The 23965-nt window shown below is 40.8% G+C and overlaps 2 protein-coding genes across 5 annotated transcripts in view; one reads left to right on the top strand and one right to left on the bottom strand.

The window, feature by feature from the left end:
• Myef2 (myelin expression factor 2) overlaps nt 1-2082 on the top strand; it is a 32722-nt gene extending 30640 nt beyond the window's left edge. For all 4 annotated transcript variants that reach the window (XM_059261293.1, XM_059261291.1, XM_059261294.1 and 1 more), the window contains one exon: nt 667-2082. In XM_059261293.1, the coding sequence (XP_059117276.1) occupies nt 667-830 (164 nt within the window). In that variant the 3' untranslated portion in view covers nt 831-2082. The remainder of the gene's footprint in view (nt 1-666) is intronic.
• Slc24a5 (solute carrier family 24 member 5) lies at nt 700-23527 on the bottom strand. Its single transcript, XM_059261290.1, has 9 exons — nt 23407-23527; nt 22644-22823; nt 9190-9273; nt 8990-9093; nt 8551-8651; nt 6385-6665; nt 3887-4093; nt 2204-2305; nt 700-1729 (listed from the first exon to the last, which is right to left on the bottom strand). Exons 1-9 carry the CDS (start codon nt 23525-23527, stop codon nt 1407-1409), a joined length of 1503 nt encoding a protein of 500 aa, XP_059117273.1. The 3' UTR covers nt 700-1406.
• Nucleotides 23528-23965: the final 438 nt, after the last annotated feature.

Genomic DNA, 23965 nt, shown 5'->3' with positions numbered 1-23965 from the left:
AACAGTTGTCAGGTTTCGTTGTCCTTTCCGGAAGCCTCTCTGAGATTTCCCTTTAACATCATTGTTTTTTATCTTTACTGTTCTAAATCTGCTGTCTTTTATAACCATTTCCTTATTGGATGCCATCCTTAAGATTTTGAATCCAAATTGTGATAGTGAATAGATGGCTTTGTCACGGTAGTTGAAAAGTAGAATTGCTGGGCCTTTTGTGACCTGGCAGAACTTAGATTTATGGACATTTGCTCTTGTAAGGATAAAAGTGTGAAATGAAGGTAAAAGAGAAGGAAGAAGATTCAGGAAAGTGAACAGTGAGCAAGTGTATAATTTTGATTAAAGGTGTCATCTTGTTAGGGGTCATGATGAGTTGGTGGTATTTGTGCTAGCTAGCCTTATTGCTACAACATCCATTACAGAAATTGGGGATTTAAAACCAAACTCAATGTCCAGTTCCAATTTTATGTAGGCTAGTATGTATGTATATGTCGTCATTATATAGGAATTGTATTCAGACTATAAATCGAGAATGCTCGTATATATGTATTTTATGTTATTGATATGTTTAACCAAATTACCTATGATCTCCACTGCTTTGAGGAGTTTAAAACGTGTCTAGTGAAATGGAACCCATTTAAATGGACTAGTAATTGTATAACTCTCCTTTTACAGGTCATGTAATGTTTGCAGAAATAAAGATGGAGAATGGCAAGTCAAAAGGCTGTGGGACAGTTAGGTTTGAATCCCCAGAGTCAGCTGAAAAGGCCTGCAGAATAATGAACGGCATCAAAATCAGTGGCAGGGAAATCGATGTTCGCTTGGATCGTAATGCATAATTTCAAGCATGGTTGGAACATTCCTTCGTCTGTTTATTGAATCTCCTAGTAAAAGTCATTTTTTTAGTAATGTTGTATGCTTACAAATGCTGTAAAAATGAACTTTTAAAACTCCCACCAGCTTTTAACAGTATAATGTTGAAAAATATACTGTGATTTTCGTTATCTCAAGTTTGTGTTTCTAAAGTTGGCAAGTCTGGTCATTGAGTTTCAGTGGATGGACACACCATTTTTAATGAACTAAGCAGCCATTTTGTTGTTTCCAGTAGTAGGGTTTGTTTGTTCTAATTTCCCCAATCTTATTGTAAGTTGACATCTCCCCCCCAAAAAAAAATCTCTGCTTTGTATCTGATTGTTAATGAAAAGAAAGGGCTCAGACAAATTAGGATATGATTTTGGTTTGGTTTAAATTACTTTTCTCTGCTTATAAAGAATAGTAATTAAGTATTATATTCTAAAGTTGAGGATGTTTCTTATTTGACCTAAATGAAGACCTGGTTTTTCTTTTTTGTTTGTTTTTTTTCTTTTTTGTCCCTCTACCATTTCCACCTTTCCCACATAACACTATTAAAAGTATCAAACTCCACAGCCCCTTATTCTGTTACTTCCAATAATTCCAAGTTCATAGAGAACTGATAAGGTAGCAAGTCCTAAGTATAACACTAGGCAGACCACCCCCAACTTTCGGTCTAGTTTCCAGCCATTAAAATGAACTGCTAAGAACAAAAAAATAATTGAAGTGTTGAGAGAGATGGTTATGTAAGTGAGGCCCTTGCTATTCACTTCCACAGGAGCAGATGCATTGGTAAATGCAGTCTTAATAAACCAGGGAAGACCTAGGCATAGCATATCAAACACATTGGATCCCACGATGTTAGATATAGCCATGTCTCCTTTACCTGCAAAAGAACAGCATGTTGTTAAAATGTGCACATTGATATTATATTTTATTAATAATCTTCATAAGAAAAACACTGGATACTTTTTGTTGGTTAGTTTTAGAAAACTGTTATTGTTAGAGCAAGAGTCTTACTGAATTTGTATTTCCTTGAGTTAGTATTTAAAGTCTTAACATTTATTTAATAATTACCTTTATTTATTAAACCATTTTTAATAAGGTATGCAGCTTACTTGTTGCTTTTCATTTTCATTTGACAGTGAATTACCATCTAATGCACATTTCAGATAAACAGTCTTTGGGGGATTGGGTTGAGGGAATTAACCTTTATTAAAAACTAAATGCTTCCTGTGAGTCACTTCTTTTTTCTTCAAAGTATATTACTTGAGGAAGTATTATTACCTTTAATTTCACTTGCTTTATGATAATCAAGCTTAAAGGACAGCCAGTGCATCTGGGAGACCTCCAGTCTTACCTTTTCTTGCAACTAACACGCTGGTAACTGTGTCTGGTATGCTTGTACCTGCTGCCAATAAAGTAAGGCCCATTACCGTGTCTGGGATTTTTAGTAGTTCCCCTGTCATAGACACAGAGACTACAGGTTACAAATCACAAATCTTATATGAAATAGTTTTTGAAGACAGCTTGAATGCTTCCTCCCTATTCATGAAAAATATTTAAGTAGATTGAGATTTTTGAATCAATGGATGCTTATGTGGTTTCTAGATGGCAAAGTATTTGAGACAGGTTGATAGTTTGGGTAACAGGGCAGCACCCATTTTTAATGACAGATATCTGAAGATATCGAGCAACCAAAATGCTTGCAATGAGAACTCATATTTGGCATCTCGGGGAAGCTGTGGGTGTCGCTGTTGCTTGCTGTATGGTGAACTGATTCTTTGCTTACTTTCTCTTGAAGTTTATTCAAGTAGTTGAGAGTTAGGCACCCTAGAGATATTTTATCCATTATTAGATTGAAATGAGGACTTTGAAAGGCTACTTTGTTTGCTACGGGTTGTTTTTGTTTCTTTGTTTTGTTTTGTTCTAAGGAAGTACATAGATCTCTGAGGTAGACAGGGACCTCCTTTCCTGCCCGAGTCTAACATACAGCACCAATTTCAAAAGGGTGGGTACAGGTAACTTGTAATTGCAAACATGGCTAGAATAAGTGTTGTGCTTGCTGTTGGTTGTCTCAGTTACTCATCTGTGATCTTGGATTTGATTCTACTCTTCCTATTAATGTCAGCTATTCGGACTGGCAAAAATTGGATACAGTGAATATGCAAGCTACCTGGACATTCTTACCATCTTCATAAAAAAGAAAATTATTGTTTTTGTTTGTTAGCATACAATTATAATAAAGTTAGTTATCTTGGAGAAGTTGGGGTCAGCCAGTTTGGAGAAGGGGCCAGATATTGATTATTTCAATTTTGCAGTCTTTGTGGTTTCTGTTGGAATTCTTTAGTCCCACCAGTGTGAAAACAGCAATATAGACATGTAAGGAGATGACTGGACCCAACTGTGGTCAGTGAGTTTCATTGATACAAACAGGTTGGGTGACTTACATATACCAGAAGGTGATTATACATTTCTAATGTAAGTTCGTTCAGGTTGCTTTTTGAGAAAATCCTAATTTTTATTTCTATTTATAGTCAGTTTTTCATTGGGTGGCAGAACGTATTATGGCTAAGCAGTAAAACTTACTTGTAAAGATACTAGAAGCCTAAAACTAAACTCTTAATACTCACTTAGTCATCTGCATTGTGTTTCCATTGCCATATTGTAAAGCAAAAGAAAATACCATCTAGTTAAATAGCAAGCACCTACCTCTTATCCCAAACCCTAGTCAGTTCCTTCCTTATTTTCCATTGTAGATTAGAATTCAGTATGAAGAGTTCTCATGAATTCTGTGTAATTATAAAGATAGCTTATGAATTAGACCCCAGGCTGTGTATTAGTGGGAAATGCCCTTGGCATGTAACTCACAAAACCTGAGCTTGTTGGGCTATGATATTAAGCTTTCATCTTTTGTAAACAACATTAGTTTTTAGTCTTGCTGAAAAGATGTATGCTCCCGAGACTACTTTAAATGAATATTTGCAGTTTCTTCTTACATGAAATAATTTCCTTGTTGTGCTATTATACTTAAATTACATACCTGTTACTGTGACCATCCAAACCAGGATGTATGTGAATGCAGATATCCATAGTGCAGACATGAAAAAGGTTATCACAAAGTATTTTTTCCAAAACTTTCTTCTGCAATCTGGTGTTGTCAGAAAAAGTAATGTAATAATAGGAAGAGAGAGTACCCAAAAAATTCTTTTTAAGTCTGCTTCAGGCATGCTGAAAATACTTGGTGGATCTGTTGTGGAAGAATTAAACAATTTTGAGTTTTTTCAAATGACCATTTATATTAGAAAAGGCCCATTTAGAATGCTGTGTTGAAATAATTTTACTTTATACATTTTTGAAAGACTATCTACAACAGTGGTTCTCAACCTGTGGGTCACGATCCACTTTGGAGGATGAACTACCCTTTCACAGGGTTCACCTGGGACTATTGGAAAACATAGGTATTTACATTAAGATTCATAACAGTAGCAAAGTTACAGCTATGAAGTAGCAAGGAAAATAATTTTATGGTTGTGGGGGTCAATACAACATGAAGAGGGTTGCAGCATCAGGAAGGTTGATAACCACTGATCCTAGAACATTTGAATACTTCATTACTGTTATTGCTGGTCAAAAGAAACTTAACAGAAACTCTGTGATGGTCAGCTTCCCCTTCACCGAGGGCTTGACTCAAATGTCTTGAACTGTTTCCTAAATGTTCTGGTGACAGTGTTTACAGAGTAATAGGGGCAGAACTCTTGTTTCACTGCAGTACGGATCATTAGGGACTTCGTGCTTTTAGGATTAACTTGGCTCCCCACCTCCCAAGCTATTTCACCCCCTCCCTTTTCCAGAATTGATGAGGCTCAGGGAATGTTCCAGCTAGTTCTTATTGTGTCTCTTCACTTAGTAAATAAATGCTTCACAGTTGCCAAAAGGAATCTAGAGAAAGTTGGGCCTAGTGGCCTCCTGGTATAGCTCCGGAGTGTGTGCTCAGGGGACAGGGATGACAAGTAGATTGGGTAAAAGTGGGACCAGGCTGTGGACTAATTTATATGGCACTTCTGCAAAGATTGGATCAAATCACAAATATTATAACTCAGAAGTTTACAAGACTCAATTAATTTAAAGATTAATTTAGATATAATTTTAACATGGCTATTTTGACTGATACTTTTGAGGGTTTTTTATTGTTATAAATCTCTTCTACCTTAAAGACTACAAAGTATGTTTTGTAATGATGAAAAAAGTCATGTCACTTTTTTTAAAAGTATTAAACTGGAAGCTTCCTTCCTAATCACTTACCTGAAATTGGAATCACTTTTATAAAGTTTTCTGGTCAGAAATGACATTGGCATATTGAACATCCCAAGCTCATCGTTAGTTTCTGCTTCACACGGTTCAGTTTCACCTGCTTATTTTCTTTCTATTCTTCCAAACCACCCCCTTTCCTCAACTTCCACTTGTTACAGAGATGTTCTCATTTCACCAGTGAAGACTCCAGCCCCAGCTTCAGCTCTGCTTCTGGTTCTGCTGCATGGCCCTCCGCTGCCAGTGTTTGCCGTTGCTTCCTCTCTGTGGTCCCACCTGGGCTTGCTTTAGCCCTACTGCCTTCCCTGCTTTGTCTGTGTCCTGTTGTCTTGGTTCAGTCTCCTGTGAACACTGTGTGCAGCTCTATGACTTCCCCCTCATAACCTGCCTTGCAAGAATCAGAGTCTTCTGCACTTCCTTCCTGTCCACCCGTTCCTCCGCTTCCTCACTCCGCATGTGTGACCGGCACTCTGTCTGTGCACCACGTGAGCAAGCCTTTGCTTGTCCTCTGGCCTCAATCCATAGAGCGTGCTCACATCTCTAGATCATCTGTGCAATAAAGGTGTCAGTTGTTGCTTCCTGACTGCAGTAGCAGATTATTGAGTTAAAGCCTTTTCTGTCCCACAAGACCCAGTTCAAATGCTCTTTTCTCCATGTACATCTCCCATTTGAGTGTCCTCTAAGTTTATTCAATCTGCCTAATGTATGAACCATAGTAGTAACAGTTTATTTATTTTTATGGAACTTACACTTTGAAATTTTAGCTGATTTTGAGTCTGAGGAGATGGCTTAGTGGGTAAAATGCTTGGTGCATAGGCATGTGAGTTCAGATCCCCAGAATCCATGTGAAAAAGCATGGCAGCCCATCTGTGTAATCCCAGTGCTATGAAGGCAGAGACAGACAGATCCCTAGAGCTCACTGGCCAGCTGGCCTAAACTAATCAGTGAGCGACAAGTTCAATGAAAGGCTGGTCTCAATGAGGTAGTGAAGGATCGAGGAACAGTACCCGGTGCTGACCTCTGTCCTCCATGTCTGTGTATATCTCCCTTGCCCCACACTTTAAGATAATTTTAAGAATGTTTATTGGAAGCTCTTAAAAGGCCAGAACCTGCATTCCATCATCTCTGCCTTCATAGTGTGTTTCATAAGCATGTGCTAATTACTGACTTGAAGTGAGAACTGTTTCTCATGGTTGTTAGATGGAATAGTGGGCTGGATGTTGTCGTTACCTTCAGAAATATGACTAAGACCGTGTAAACCTAGAGAAAGTTGGGAGTGACCAGAGTCTTCCTGAAATATTCCACTGTCTGTCCTTGATTGGCGGCGAGTGAAGAGCTGGCTCTCATCTTCCCATTCTAGCAGTGTCTGCTGTTCACTTCTCTCCAGAACTCTGGCAAGGCAGGGGCAGCAGGGACTGCATTTCTCCATGACATATCGGCTGATCTTAGTGTCGAAACACAGCAGTAAAACATAGAGCCCGTAAATGAGCAGCAGCAGCGCCCCTTCATACCTGGAAATGAGAAGCGTGTGTGTAGTTGAGCCAATCTAGAGTAATTTTTAAACTATTTTCCAACAAAAGCAGTATTCAAAAAGTCAAGGAACTATTCTGAAACACTTTTCTTGCCCAGTCTTGGTTATAGTATTGTTATAAACTCATTGATAAAAGCCAGACACTTTATTTTTTTTTTTTTTTAAAAAAAAGGATTATAAAATCCATCATCTGTCTTTATAGATTCCTTTTTAAAATGCCTTGAAAATAGTTGGAGATTTTTCAAACTAAAACTAGTAGTGGACATTTTCCAACTTATTCATTGACATACTTACTACATTCCCCAAATATTTAATAATTAGGAAAGAATATACTGTTAGATTTTCTGGTGTAGGAACTTTGTATGAAATATTCAAAATATGTTAGATTTAGATAGAACTTTGTAATTTGCTCTCCAGAGATATAGAAGAAATTTGGAGGTGGGAATTTACTGGTTTTTGAGACAGGGTTTCACTATGTAGCCCAGGCTGGTCTTGAACACTATATACCCTTGATTGACCTCAAATACTCAAAGTCACAATTCTCCTACCTCTTCTACTTGAGTTTTGGGGTTTTAGGTCTGCGCTATTTCCCCCTTTGACTATTTTATTGTACCTGAATTTGGCTTATACTCACAAGAGATCAAAGATATTCTTAAAAAGTGAACTTTCAACTTAAGGCACCAATAATTGTCTATGATTTGGTTTCCCACCACTTTACTGTAATTATTAGCTAATTTCATCACATTTGAATATTGTTATTTTATTTCATAGCCAATGAATTACTCCTCCGCTGTAGCTAAAAAATAAATAAATAAATAAATAATAGTTTTTGATTTCCCTAATGAGGGAATGTGTTTATATGTGCTTGGATATTGTCATGCTCCCTGTCACAGATGACAGCTGAATCCCAGCTTTGTTGAATAGCAGCCTGGCTTTTCATTTATCTTGTTTTTCTCCCTGTTTGGGCATCGTCTGGACACATACATGTGTGGCCATATGTTTTCTATTTCTTTATTTTGTGGTGCCCAGCATAATGATAAACACCTAGGACAGTGATTCTCAACCTGTGGGTTGCAACCCTTTTGGGGTTGAACAGCCCTATCACAGGGGTCACCTAAGACTTATCTGCATATCAGATGTTTACATTAGGATTCATAACAGTAGCAAAGTTACAGTTCTGAAGTAGCAATGAAAATGTTATGTTTGGGGATCACCACATCATGAAATGTATTAAAGGGTCACAGCATCAGGAAGGTTGAGGACCATTGGCCTAGGAGATGCTTGGGCCGATTTGGGAAGTTTATATCTGCCCACCGAGTCCCCTGCTTCTTCATTTTCTTTGGCCAGCTAGGTGTGGAGAGATTATGGGAAAGCAACAGGTTTCTAATATTGACATGTAACACTCTTGGTTGTTAAAAAAGGCTGCAGTTCCTTCTGTTCTGGGAGGATAGGAGAAACTGTAGGAATGAAGGGGCTTCTACTTGTTCTCCAAGCTTTTGTGACTTGTGACCACTTCTAACCAAGGCCAGGTAGGCAACAGCCTCGTAGAAGAGAGCACCAACAGTTGGAGCTTGAAGTGACAACAAACTGGGAAAGTTCTGAACAAGGAGGCCATGGTAAAAAGGAAGAGTGGCTGCCTCCAGGGACGAGGAAAGGGAAGCCGGCTGACGATGGGAAGGAAAGAAGAAGCCATCAGTAGTTGTGTGAAGAAATCAGCTCAGACTGGAGTAGCTGCTGAAGTGACAGGTCCTTGAGAAGTGAGTTGAAGTAACGTTTTAGAAAAACTACACTACTAAGCCATCAGACTGCAAAAATTCTCTCTGTAATTATGTTTTACATATGAGTGACAGTTATTTGAAGCTTACCAGTAAACTTGGTTGTCAAATATTATGCCAAAAACCGCTCCTACACTAACTGCGTACACTGCACAGTCTCGGAACAGGGGCCAGCATGAGAGTGTTGAAACCTGGAAAAGGGTGGTTTGATTTACTGTCTGCATTACAGCCTAAGTCATTCAAGAACAATGCTTATAGTATAATACCGAAATTGCTTGTATATTTGTGGGAAAAGATTGTTATGTTTTACATAGAGAAAAATGAATTTAAAGAAAAATTGTTCTAAACCTGTACTGACTTTTAAAAATTTGATTAATTAAAGGTATTTGTGGGTTAAATAAATTGAATAAATGTTTTTCTACTGGTTATAAAATTTGATTGAATGCATTTCCAGTGCTATGTTGTTCATCAAGGCTGTTTAATTTTAGAATCTGTGAGGACAGTACATCTCCCTGAATAGATTTCTTACCATGTTGGATAACAAGCCACAGGCAGCAGAGATGCCAAGGAGATTGTAAATGGCGGATCCTAGAATGGTGCTGATGCCAATATCTCCCTTTGTGAGAAACACACCTAGAAGCAAGATAGTAGTAAGTTAAAGCTAAGTTAAAGCTGCCTTGAAGAAACTAAAAACACACTGAATAAGCAGCAAGTCGAAGGAATATTTACCCAAGAAGGCGGTAACTAGTTCAGGGGCGGAGCTACCTGCTGCCATGAAAGTTGCACCTGCAACATCCTGCGACAATCCAAGGGCTAAAGAGAAAGGAAATGATTACTATGACTGATAAAATGACAAGTGTATACAATTGAGCTGCATTAAAGATACTCAGAAATTATGCCTTTACATTATACCTGGAGCTGGAAAGTCAAACATTCAGGTTAGAAAATAGAGGAACCTTGTGTCTTGCTTTCTTATGAATTCATTACTTAACATTTTTACAGAAAGGAGAGGAGGGCTGGCGAGATGGCTCAGTGGGTGAAGATGCTTGCCATGTAAGCCTGGCAACCTGAGTTCAGTTCCTGGAACCCATGGAAAGGTGGAAAGAGAAATCTGACTCCACAGACTTGTCATCTGGCCTCAACAGGTGCACCGTGACACATGTACATGCATATACACACATACAAGATAATAAGATGGCTCAGGGGGTAAGGGTGCTTGCCACTAAGCCTGGTGGCCTGAGTTCTATTCCCAGAACCCACATAGCAGGAGATAACCGAATGAGAAAGTTGTCCTCTGACCTCAACATGTGCCATGGCACGCCTTTACTCCCAAACAAATAAATAAATGTAAAACTAGCCAATTTAGGGTTGATGGCTTCCCGCTGTAGGTGAGCTGCAAAAATAACTCCTTTGAAAAACAGATTACAGTAATTCAGGATTCCTAACCTAACTTGGAAGAAGAAAAGTTCTTAAGATCTACAATGAGGCTCCATTGAGTTTACACACTTATAATACCAACATTATTTAATGGGAAATAAGAGGAAGTCAATAAAAAGCTCAATCTAGCATTACAAAAATTACACTAAGGCATGAGAAAGTCCTGTGCTATTATTTGAGTAGTTTGTGGGTATCTTCCAGACTTAGCATGCAAATCCATTCACGTAACTGATGTTAGGAAGAGTCTTGTGTGGCTTTTTCAGTGTTAGAGCTGAGAGGTCTATTTAAGGAAAGAAAAAAAGAACACCATAATGAAGAAACAACTAAGTCTTTTCTTTCAGAAATCTCCAGGCACTGGTAAAGTTTAAGGTGGAGGTAGTATGCTAGATGGTAAATTACTCAACTAGAACATGGCTTTGTGTGTGTGTGTGTGTGTGTGTGTGTGTGTGTGTGTGTGTGTGTGTGTACATGTTTATGTGTGTGAATGTGGAGGCCAATGTCAGTGTCGAGTGTCTTTTCCTTACTCATCACTTTGAGGCAGCCTCACCGAACTCATTGGCTAGACTGACTGGTCAGGAAGCCTCAAGAGTCCTGTTTCTGCCTCCCCTGGCTTTTCATATTTGGTCCTGCAGATCTGAACTCCTCCTCAAGCTTGTGTGCCAAGCGTATCATCCCCAGACACTAGAATTCGGGTTTCTAAGACTTGATGGCAGTCCTTTCTTGATGAGAACTGCTTTTACCGTTCCTACTGCTCTGTGCCTGGTTTTTTGGTTCTCAAATTCTGGTCTACTTGGGTCAGTCTCTGTCATGGGTGGCAGTGTTTCCCTGGGCTTGTCTATGAAGACTGTTCTTGCTTGCTCTTAAGTACTTGTTTCGTTTCTGCTGGAACATTGATTTTTGGCCTTAGAAATTCCTTGTTTGGGGTGTAGCAGATTGAATTTCCCAAAAATCACTACAATATTTTTATTCCACATCCTTTCCAATAATTTTTCTGTCTCTTATTAAAGAAGGGGACTGAGCATATGGTTCAGCAGTAGAGCACCTGGCTAGCATGTGTGAACACAGACGAGCCTTTGTGACTCCTTTGACTAATTGAGGGCCATAGCAGAGTTAGAATGTTTGCAAGACCAGGACACCAAAAAAAAAAATGATAGAATTTCCTCAAGTGTCCCCTCTTGGGACATTTGTTTTAGTGCCCTAGACACCATGTAAGTCCTGCTATCTCAAAACCTCCATATAACAGAGACCTCATGAACCCATATTGAAAGACAAACCCCCAACATCCTTGCTTTCTCAGCCTCCAGATTTTGAGTCTTCCAGACTTAGGTACCAGGCATGTGATAGAGCAAGCCTTCAATGATTCCATATCAGTCCTCTCACTATGACTGCAGTAGGGACCCTAAGCAAGAACCTGCTAGCTGAGCTCAGTAAAGACCCTCAGACTATGAGGGACAATAAAAACGATATTTGGGAGGCAGTTTGTTAAGCAGCTGTCATCACCCGCCTTTCTTTGCTGAGTACCAGTGCCAACTATGCCAGGTGCTCACGTGCCAGGACATGACAGTGAAGAGACAAAGGCTCCTCCGCTTGTGGCTTTATAGTGTGGGGGAGGGGCAGGCAAGCAAAATACATGGGGTTTTAGAAGCAGCAAAGAGTGAAAATAGAGAAGACCTAAAATGTCATGGAAAAAGAAGTTACCCCATGCATGTGGGTACAAGTATTATAGGCAGCTTAAGTGCCTACAGCCATCCCGAGGCAGCATCTATAGAGCCTGTATATTTGAAACAGACCTGGGTCTGGAATGAAGAGCGCCAAGTGAAAACAATAGGTGGTAAGATTGGAGGTACATCACGGATGGCCTTGGGGACCCTACAAACTAAGAGCTTTGGCTTTTCTTCTGAAACAGAAAAAGTTAGTGGAAAGGCCCCAGCTACCATGTTTATCCTTTGGAACTATTTGGTGTGAGGCTCTGAACAGCTCTGCTGAGTCTTCTGCCCCCTGATAATTGTGAACAGGGTTGAGAACAGTTGGAATGAGAGAATCCAGTCCAGGCCTTGTCTATTCCTATTTGCCTTTGTGTCAATTATATTTGACTTCAGTGAACAATGAAGGGAGAAGAAAGAAATGACTTGTGGGCTTTCATAGTGTTTCTTTTAGTACTTAAGACTGACATACATATGGGACATATGTAAATCTTACATACCCTGTCCCCACAGGTTCCATACCTCAGATCCAACCACCCATGCATCAAAAATATTCAGAGAAAAAATTACCTTCATTCTGAATATGGACAAGACTTCCCCTGAATACAGTGTAGAGCTATTTGCACACAGTGCATGTTGTATTAGTTATAAATCACTTAGAAATAATTTGAAGTACTTCGGAGGGTGGTGAATACTACGCACGCACAATAGATAATTTTATATGCGAGACCTGAGTGTCCTCAGAATTTGATGTTCTTGGAGATGTCCCAAAACCAAACTTCCAAGGGTACTGAGTTATGTTTGTTGGTCTTAATATATACAATGTAACCAGTATGTACATTTATAGATGTATATGTATTACTAACTTGCTGTAGAATTCTAAAATTGAACAAAAAGGCAAAGCAGATTGCTCTATAATTTATTGTTTCATTTTAGAAATGAAGGCACTATCTTACAATATGTCATTCAACTTACTTTCACATTCATAATATCAACTCTCCTCAGATGTGAGTTTTGGAATTTATATTTTACAAAGAAACAGCATTTGCCCACTATGCACAAGTCCCTAGCTTTAATATTAATACCTAGCACATCCAAACAAACAAATCAGAACCTGGGAGTGAAGAAACAAAGTCTAGTTTTATGGATTGTAAAGCTTGTAAATGTGGGAATTATAGGTGCAGACCTATGTGGGGGATAGCATTGCCATGGCTTCATGCTGTTGATACCATAACTATCTCTATTTGATGCTCTTTTTGACCTTCTTTTCCCATTTTTGGAATGGTCTTATGTATCCCAGGTTGGCGTTGAATTCACTGTGTTGCCAAAGATGACCTTTAACCTCTGATCTCCTGCCTCTGCCTCCCAAATGCTTGGATTGCAGTTGTACCAGCACTCCCAGATTGTGCAGTGCTGGGGATTGAACCCAGGGTTTGTGCAAGCGAGGTAAGCACTCTACCAACTGAGCCAATCTTCAGTCCCCTATTCTGTTCTTAGGTAGGAGAAAATTAGTTATTGGGAGCCAAGAATCCTTGACAGTTTTCTAGCACATTTCCAAGAACTTGAAAGTTAGAACTCAAGAAACTAGACAGCAAAATATCAAATAATCCAACTAAAAATGGGCTACAGAGCTAAACAGAGAATTCTCAACAGAAGAATCTCAAATGGCCAAAAGATATTTAAGGAAATGCTCAACATCCTTAGTCATCAGGGAAATGCAAATCAAAATGACTCTGAGATACTATCTTACACCTGTCAGAATTGCTAAGATCAAAAACACTGATAACAGCTTATGTTGGAGAGGATGTGGAACAAGGGGAACACCCCTACACTGTTAGTGGGAATGCAATCTTGTACAGCCACTCTGGAAATCAGTATGGTAGTATCTCAGAAAATTGATAATCAATCTCCCTTAAGACCCAGCAATACCACTCCTGGGCATATACCCAAAAGATACTCAGCTACACTACGAGGACATTTGCTCAACTATGTCCATAGCAGCATTATTTGTAATATCCAGAACGAGGAAACAACCTAGATGCCCTTCAACTGAAGAATGGATAAAGAAAATGTGATATATTTACACAATGGAGTATTATGCAGCAGTAAAAAACAATGACATCATGAAATTTGTAGGCAAATGGATGGAACTAGAAAGAATCATCCTGAGTGAGGTACCCAGACCCAGAAAGACAAACACGATGTTTACTCACTCATAAGTGAATATTAGATACAAAGCAAAGGATAACCAAACTACAATCCACAACCCCAGAGAAGCTAGGTAAAGAGGAGGACATTAAGAGGGACACACATGGATCGCCCCAGGAAGGGGAAAAGGTTAAGATCTCCTGGCTAAACTGGGAGTGGGGAATAGAGGGGAGGGAATGAGATGTGGGAACATGAGGGCTTGAGATGGCCCAGTTCGGGGAGAGACAGGGAAGGAATGCAATGAAAGAGATATCTTGACAGAGTGTACCATTAAGGGGATGGGGAGAAATCTGCAGTTAGGGAAAACCCCAGGAACTCACAAGACTGTCCCCAGCTAAGACTCATAGCAATGGTGGAGAAGGTGCTTGAACTAGCCTTTCCTGAACTGAGACTGGTGTCTACCCTAATTGTCATCATAGAACCTACATCCAGTGACTGATGGAAGCAGATGCAGAGACCCACAGCCAAGCACTTGACCAAGATCCTGGAGTTCAGTTGAAGAGAGGGAGGAAGGATTATAGGAGCAAGGGGGAGAGGGGGGGTCAGGATCATGATGGGAAAAACCTCAGAGATAGCTGACCCAAGCTAATGGGAGCTCATGGACTCTGGACTGACATCTGGGGAGCCTGTGTGGGACCACACTAGGCCCTCTGAATGTGGGTGAAAGTTGAGTGACTTGATGTGTTTGTGGGTCCCCTGGCAATGGGACCAGGACTTACCCAGGTACAGGAACTGGCTTTTTAGTGCCCATTCCCTATGGTGCCATGCCTCACTCAGCCTTGATGCAGGGGGGAGGGGCTAGATCTGGCCCCAACTTGGTATGCCAGCCAGTGTTGACTACCCAAGGGAGGCCTTACCTTCTATGAGGAGGGGATGGAGGTGGGCTAGGGGGAGGTGGGGGGGGGGAGAAAAGGGAGGGGGAAAAGGTTGGTATGTAAAAGGAAACAATTTTTTTTAATAAAAATATTATAAAAAAAAAGTTAGCATTACAAAGTCTTAGGCTTTGCCTTCCAAAGCCAGTGAGGGAAGACACTGGAAAGAAGACAGTGTTTCATCTTCCAGGGATGTTGCACACCCAGTGACCCATCTTCCCTTAGTGCTGCCTGAAGACTGCTTCATTATACAAACTGTTCCAGAGAGAGAGACGGGGGTGGAGTGGGCTGTAGCAGGTGGGAAAAGCAGTGGCCCTTGGGAATTCTTTGGCTCTCAAAAGGCAATGTTGCTGGGCTCTAATCGTAGTTGTGAAAGGGAAGATTCCGTTAGATGGCTGAATATGACTTCAAGGGGATTTTTACAAATCCTATTGTATTGTTGTAAGAATATTTTGTAAAATGGTTTGTACCTCTGAACTTTACAGTAGATTGGCATTGTCTTTCTTGACCTTTGGGTAACATTTTCCTCTGCTGTAGTTTATTATTAAAGATAAATTGTTCAGTTTCCCCCCCCTATTGCTAGTATTCTTTTTCTCTATTTTTCTGAAAGAACAACCACATTTACTTCAAGATAGGTATGCTTGCTTTATAGGTTCAGGTGCCAACATATTGTTTATATAATGTACAGCATTATATTTTTATATAATGATTTTAAAATCCACCAGATTTTCTCCTAAGTGTATTCTTTTCTGTAATGCCCAGTTGGAAATTTTGCAATAGTTTTTGGGAATACCCTTCCATATCATGTAGTAGAAAGAATTAAGCTAAAATGGAGACCCAAATTCTGGCACTGCCAAAGAATTTGATGGGAGACTTTAGGGAGGTCACTCAGAGAAGCCTAATTTCACCACCGCATATTTAAACTGAGTGAATTCTGAAATATCTCTACAATGCTTTTAAAGGTCTGATTCGCTGGAGAGGGATTTCCCCTAAACCACTAGCTGTTTTATTACAGCACATCCACGTGTCCTTTGAACCTCGTGGTTACTGTTGCCCGAGGTCAGAGGTGGGACAGGACCAATATCTTTCTGCTGCCAAGGAAATGGCCCTTTTGGCCACCCACTGAGAAAGCAATTAGTACACAGCCCGACTTTTATCATTTCTGCCTGCTCCTGCACTGGCATCTTGGAAGTACACAGAGTGCTTAGCTTCTAGTCTAGATGCAGATGCTGTGCAAGGCTATCACAGTTCAGGCCCGAGGGAAAAAGCAGCAGAGGGGCTGCTGCCAGGTACTCAGGAGCTGCGCTTGCTCGCACAGCAGGGAAGGGGAAGGGGCGCTATTCTGTAGCTTTGTTCTTTGAGACAGCTTTTGCCTCTGTAAATTTCATGAGGCTTAAGAGTCAGATAATCCCCCCAAACTGTAGGCCATCCAAATGTCAGACTCAGAATTACTAAATCTTAACTTCACCAGTTAGAGTTGACTCTACCTGGAATTAAAACTTATCTTTTTTTAAAAAAAAACATCTACCTCTGACACACAGTGTAGAACATAGGCAAACACTGGTTCAAGGCAGAGGTAGTGAAAGTCATTTTTAAAAACAAAAAGTAAATATTTGAAGTGTTTTTCTAAAACATAGGAAGATCATTTTCACTTAAAATGTGTTAGCATGGTGGAGAGATTAGAAGCTGTAATTGAATAGCATATTGGAGTAACATTTAAATAAAAGATTTTATAGCTAGCTCACTGGAATTTGGGCTGAAGCAAGTGACTATTAAGAGCTTCACTGTACTTTCTATGCAGATATTTTAAAAAGTAAAGAAAGTTGTTCAAGGGTGATTCCGTGTACCTGAGATACCCACAATACAGCAAGAGGATATCGCTTCTATACTGTATTCTGTTTCTACAGAGATGCATTTCTCATCTCTGTGTAGACAGGAGAGGGGATCTTAGTTAAGCTGTGTGTTCATGTGTGTACTATAAAGATGTACATTAGTTTATATTTAGAGATTGCTTTTTGAACAAAGATGTGGTGGTATTGTGTTCCCCAAAATATTGTGTACCTTAATAAACTTATCTGGGGTCAGAGAACAGAAAAGCCACAAGATACTTAGGCTAGAAAATGTTAGCACACGCCTTTAATCCTAGCATTCCAGAGACAGAAATCCCTCTGGATCTCTGTGAGTTCAAGGCCACATTGGAAACAGCCAGGCATGGTGACTCATGCCTTTAATCCCAGAAAGCAGCCTTTAATCCCAGGGAGTGGTGGTAGAAAGCAGAAAGGTTTATAAGGCGTGAGGACCAGAAACTGGAAGCATTTGGCTGGTTAAGCATTTGGCTGGTTATGCATTAGGCTGGTTAAGCATTCAGGCTTTCGAGCGGCAGTCCAGCTGAGACCCATTGGGATGAGGACTCAGAAGCTTCCAGTCTGAGGAAACAAGACCATCTGAGAAGTTGGGCAGGTGAGGTTAGCTGTGGTTTGTTATGTCTCTCTGACCATCCAGCGTTCATCCCAATAACTGGCCCCGGGTTTGATTTTATTAATAAGACTCTCTAAGATTCATGCTACACAAAGATTACTAAAATACAATAATATGATAAGGATGTTGATTCAAGAAAAAAAAACCAAAGGAACTCTAAATAGTGTAAAGTTACCACATAGGTTGTTAGGTAAAGGTCTTAGAAGCTTACATTTTGCCTTGTGAGACTGTCTGATGTTTTTTACCCTAAGATTGGCTTCAAGCTGTCATAGATGCACCATAGATTTGATATTTGCTCCAAGCACATTTTTATTGACTTATTTCCCTTCTACGCTTTGATTTTTCCTTGGTAAAGGAGTGTCAATAGCTGTCTAAGTGTATTCTGTAATAGTGCTCAGTGGCTATCTCCTTTGCACACTTTACGGCTGTTTTCTCATGTATGTAGGACAGAGTTCTTTGAACTAAACTATAATTAGCTGTTCCACAGCTGACGTACCTGAGGCAGACCCATGTTAAACACTTGCCCAGGAGCTAGCAGCTTGCAGAGCTGGGAGTTGGACCTAGGCATGTCTGTCTCTAGGCTGGACACTTGCAATAGTTTCACTCTGGCAGTTATGCCAGCACGGCATGTGGTCACCGCGTCTCCCCCTCCAGCCCTCCTGTATGCCCAGCAATGTCATAGACCTTTCCCTGAGCACATGAACATATAGGGGGAAAAGATACAGGGGGGAAATGCCCCAAGCGAGTAAGACACAGCTACTGGTGGGTGTGACTGACTTCACACACCAAGCATGACAGTCCTTGACATACCTTCTTGAGCCAGTCTTACTGAAATGACCACACACCACCGAGGCCCCATTCTTCCTTGTCATTTCGAATCCTTCACATCATCTCCGTCTCTTGCACCCCCACCTATGCCTTAGCATCCTCCAAGTCAGGGTCTAGCGACTTGGCGGGGATGAGGAAAGTCTTTGGGTATATGACCTCAAATCCTAGTTCCCCTGGCTCTAGCTGAACTGATCTTTTTACCTCCCTTTACAGAGTCTACATTCTGTTTCTCACCACAGAAGCCAAATCTTCTCCAGTTAAAACACTATGGACAGCTATTCTCCCTGTATAATAATTTAGACCTCTGTGTTCAGAGAATCTCCTGTAACTCCCGTTATAACTCAACCTACATGAAAAGGAGACGAAACAGAATTGGAATCGGAGAGTGAGAGTGGGCAGAGGAGGAGGGCGATGATGGCGGAATCAGAGGAAAGGGGTAGAGGCAGCATCACTTTCTTACAGTGGTTTCACACAACCGAGATACTGGCGGACTGTCTCTGGCTGTCCAGTAGAGACGAATGCATGCTTTTCCAGGGTTGATGGCTGTGGAAGGGGCTGTGTGACTTTTATGACCCTCTTTTCTCTAGGAGAAATTGCCAGCATACCAGAGATAGGCAGAATGAGCAGGAACACCTGTTGACCGAGCTGGGGTCCTGCCATGTTGTCAATAAGAGGCGCTGTTTCCCACTGCTTCTAATCCTTCCCTAACCCGCACAGAGACTGTAGTCTTGAGGTCGCTAGACTATCACCTTGCTGCAGACTCTGCTGCTGACCCAGTAAGCCACTGATGACTAGGGGAGGGAGCACTGGGGTGATGGATGACACTGTACTGGGACAGGGGTCTGTCAGTTCTCCCATCTCAGTCTCACTTGAGCTAGAGCATATATGCCATCAGGAAGTTACAGCATTATATGTGACCATTGAGCTCCATACTGCTGTACAGTAATCCCATCTGTATATTAGGCAAAATGCTAGGCTGAAAACCTAGACATCTTGGAAATGTTTATAAATTAATTTATATTCCTCAATAGGTTCTAAGAGTCTAGACCTATTTCAGTAAACAACTCTTGCTTTTGCAGTATACTTCATAGTTACAGTGAATGTCTCATTCATGTTTTTGTCAAAATTTTCTGTGCCCTTGGGCAGAAAATTGCTTGTAAGATTGCTAAAATAGAACTGGCCTTCTGAAACAACCATATGATGGTAACTAATCTCAAAAGAGGATGTGTAAAATTACAGCACATAGCAGGTGACATCCATCATGTTTGGGTTGCGGAACACCAGGGAGGGGAGGGCTCTCTTGGTATTGGCTGTGTGCTCTTAGCTTCACATTCCTCCTCAGTAAAACCAATGTATTAGTCTCTATTTTATAAGGTTTTTATGTAGATGAAGCCATGTATATATAAATCCACACACACATATATTATATATGTATATACGTGTGTATATGCACACACACATATGCAAATGCACGATGTGCTTGGGTTTCCATGATTGCATCATGATAGGTATCTGAGTAAGGGACTGCTCTGGTAGAGTGTGGAATACTCATGGGATATTCTGAGGATTATGGTATTACTCATTAGCTAATGGAATGAGTAGAAGTGTACATCTGTGCTTGTCAAGGAGCGTGGAGGAAAGGCTTGCAGACGCTGGAAGCCAGTTCCTGTGGATGGAAACAAACTGTGGGGATTGTTTCTTATTGCTGATGTTGTCTTTTGACATTTCAAAACAGACCTTGAAAGAGGAACGATAAGATTTTAACAAGTGGGTAGCTCCTGTGGTTGGCAGTCATTTTGATACTCAAGAGCTGCATCAAATATTACAGCTGAGGAGGATTGGCTTCTGTGTCATGTCATGTGGGCATCCATCGGTCACACATTCCTAAAAGCTACTGTATTATGTTGACAACAGTGATTTTTCTTAAGAAATGCATATTTGCCAATGATTCAAAGAATTGTGTAAGTGGTATGGTGGAACTGTTAGGAGAGATGGAGGAAATCACTTAATGAAGGAAATATGGAGGGTGTAGGATTTCTAATGCAGTAAAGTTATGTCCTCTGTAGAAATGGAAGTTTTTTTTTATTTTGCCTTTACAAGCAACTTTTATAAACAGAAATCTTGCTAGATTTATCCCGCCAGCTTAGCTGAGTCATTGAACTTTACAATTCTTAGTGAGGTGTGGGCAATATTTTAAATTTTCAGTTTTTCACATTTTCTAACTAAATGTGCAGTTCTGACATAAGCATGAAAAGATCATTACAGCTAGGATTACGGAAATAGAAATATATATGTACTTAGTATGTGAGAATTAATCAAGTTTGCAAAAATGATGTATTCTACGAAGATGAGTTTGGGTGGGAGAACTAATGTAGAAGAAAACCAAGAAGAAACAGCAGCTTTTGGAGGCTGCAGTTAAAGAAATCTTTCCAAATATAAGACCAAAGGAAAGCTGAAAAGACTTCCTTATTTTAAAATATTTCAACTTCAACACTATGAATGTGCACAATATAAAAGGAAATGACAAACCATGAAAAATTATAAAAATTATGTTAGTATCTGTGTGAACTTCTTTTTTGGGGATGGTTGAGACAGGGTTTCTCTGTGTAGTTTTGGTACCTGTCCTGGATCTTGCTCTGTAGACCAGGCTGGCCTCTGCCTCCCGAGTGCTGGGATTAAAGGTGTGCGTCACCACTGCCCAGCTCTGTGTGAACTTTTTAATGTCTTGAAAAAGTTAGTAAGAAAAACAAGACAAACACTCCTCAACCAAGTGCAGGCAAGAAAGCACAAAAGTAAAGCTTTGATTTTCCACAAACACAGCTAACCTTACAAATCGGAGAAATATGAATTCTATAGAATGAAGTTTTAGTTTAACATAATTGACAAAGCTATTAAAAGTGATACTCATTTCCAGGAATGGACACTACTGTATGCTATGGAGGTTGGAATTGGCACACCCTTCATGGAATATTTATCATAAGGCTTAAACATGCATAGCTTTGTCCTTTAATCAGAAAATAATCAGAGAAGTGTGCAAAGAATGTATACAATATGGGCATATTACTTAAAGCAATCCTATGAGATTAATAGCTTAAAATGATAAATTTTCACTGGACACTGTAATAAGTAAAATCTAGTGTTAGGTTCTCAAGTTGGTCATAGGATCATGGACTGTCATGCCATCATTAAAAAAATCATGTTTTTTTTTAAATATGGCAATATGGGAAAATATATACAATAAAATATATGGGAAAAGTAAAGACCCTTGGATAGATAGGTGGATGGATGGATGGATACATATATAATAGCAATACTCAAGGCTCACAGAAAGTACTCCGCAAAATGGTAGGTTTAGGGATGTTTAGGGATCTTCAAGAGGTGCAAATGTAGGTGGGTTTAGCCTTGTTCCTGCATTTCATTAAGTAAAAACAATGTGCTAAAATAAGCCAACATTAAAATAACTGTATTATCAACATAAAATACACTACTGATGTAAAAAACTACACTTGCGCCCACTTAAATATTAGTAATGATGAGAAACTTCTTATTGTTATTGAACAAATGGAGGCTTCGTTCCTCCGCTGTTACAGGTGCTGTTTTACTTCTTAATGCTGCTGCTGCTGCTGCTGTATGTGAAAGGAAAAGATAACTTGCCTAGCATTCCAGCAAGGGTGGAGGGTGGGAGGATGGAGAAAAGAGAATTGACACTCAGTTCTTATGTGTGTGTGTGTGTGTGTGTGTGTGTGTGTGTGTGTGTGTGTGTGCTCGAGTGGGCAGCACATGTGTGGGATGGAGCCGGGGAGGATCCTGTTCTCTGTGGTCTTGCAATAGGACACAGCCCTTAACTTTGACTTTTCTGTGAAATGAAGATACTCAATTATGTAGCCAACTTTGAGACAGACTACAGACACTGACCCTTCTGTGCAGATGGCAAAACCATCCCTTCCCCTTGTTTTAGGAACCAGTGCACCCAAAAAGGCCTATATCAGAGTTCTGGGAACTCTACAGTGCAAGAGGCCTCGACTATCTGATCTTGTTTCCAGAAAATACCAACACTTAATATCTAAATTATTATTATCTGATCGCTGAGTTCACTTTATATGGAGCTTAGGATTTACTTATTTTTTGGTTCATGAATATCAGTTTTCTTATTTATTTATTTTTTTTTTTTTTGAGCTGAGGACTGAACCCAGGGCCTTGTGCTTGCCAGGCAAGCGCTCTACCCCTGAGCTAAATCCCCAACCCCTGAATATCAGTTTTCATAATGGCAGGATGCCAATAATGGAGTAGAGAGAAAGGAGGTCCTCAGTCACGTCTGCTTATCACCTACTCAGAATACAAATGAATAAATAAGGTTTTGAAATAGGAAATTGAGTACCAGGTGTCCAGTGTATCAGGAACACATTCTTGGGGCACATTCTCTAACAGCCACCTACGTACTAGAACAGACAGGAAGCTTCTGGAAGTAAGCAATGTGTAATAATAACTGCAAGCTGCGCTCCTGCCTGAACTCCCAGGATGAACCGCACAGGACCCCAGGACAGACATTGGCACTCTGCCACCGGCTGAGATGGACAGAGCTGTTACTGAGCTGTTTCAACCCGATCTGTGTGACAGTGCTTCTGGAAGGTCACGGGAGAGCTTCCCAGCAACTTACAGTCACTGATGATTTCCAGGGAGGGCAAGAAGTACTTGTCACAGACGATAGACACTGCCATGAACATGTAGAGGATGATGAGGAAGTAGATTACTATGCCTCCGTCTGTGCTCTCCTGCTTCGTGAAGAACCCTTCAGGAAACTCCGATGCTGGAGAGGCAACACATTGAGTGCTGTTTCCTGCTAAGGAAAAGGAGATCGCAAGATGTTGGAGTTACACATCTCAAGTCCACAAAGACAAAACTGGGTTATTTGGATGTAATATGGAGAAATCGGTGGAAATGTGAAGTATGAGTATGATACAAAGCCTTACATAGTCTTTGAAAGAGATATTTCATGAAATAAGCTGATAGGGAAGAATCAAAGAATTATTACAGCACTTCTGCGTGTTGCTTCTAAATGGTATTTCTGAAACTGCCCAAGAAGAAACCATAGCCCCAGTGAGTAAAGGTTTCTGGCCACTGTCCAATGTCATTTTCTGTTGTCAGAGCCCAAGCTGTCCTTGGATGTTCAGAGAATCATTTCCTGCTGCAGAGTTTCTAGGAGGGAAGAATGCTCTGATAATTTCCCCAACAAATAAAAGTGCATCCCAGTCCACCCTAGTCTCTGTGAACTGCTGTAGAGCATTTGAGAACGCACTGGCTCATCAAGAAGCAGGCACAGAGCAGACGCAGCAGGAGTCAGGCGGGGTGGCGGGGTGGCATTCCCCTCTGTCCCATGTTTAGATGTGAGACTGGGGTGTCTGGACCCACTGTCCACCTACCTGTGGCCCTTGGGAGACGCTGGGGTAGGGAGACACCACGGACAGGCAGGTATGCAGAGACCCAGAAGATCGCGAGCAGCAGGACCCTTCTTGTCCAAGCTGGGCCCCATTTCGTCTGCATTTCAGGCATGCTCTTTGCAGTGTGTGGTTCAGGAAGGGAGCAACCGAGGCTTATGCTGAATCATGTGAGGAGTCTCCTTCCTGCCCAGTGCCTGCCGGGGGGCACGGCTTAGGAGGCCAACACAGGAGCCTAGCTCCTCTGATCAGAAGACCCAAGCCCCAGGGAGGTTGGAGGAGTTAGGGAGGGGCGCAGATAAGCGTCTCCAGCTGTTTCCACACGGGGTCTCTGAGGGCAGGCCCAGGCAGCCTGCATCTGTGCTCATACAGGATCTATTGAATGTCTTCATACTAACACTGCCTTTGACTTCCTCTAGATTGATGAGGACAATGGGATTGCTTGATACTTCCCCTGCTTTCTTTCCAGCCCTTGCTTCTAGGAATTGTTTGGGCTGGTGTATATGTACTGCTTGGCTACCAGGGCACCTGTAGTATTTTTATT

Source organism: Peromyscus eremicus, chromosome 4 (assembly GCF_949786415.1).
Source record: "Peromyscus eremicus chromosome 4, PerEre_H2_v1, whole genome shotgun sequence".
NCBI classification, from domain to species: Eukaryota; Metazoa; Chordata; class Mammalia; order Rodentia; family Cricetidae; genus Peromyscus; species Peromyscus eremicus.
Note: the sequence above shows the minus strand (reverse complement) of the source record. Positions and strands in the feature narration are given on the sequence as shown.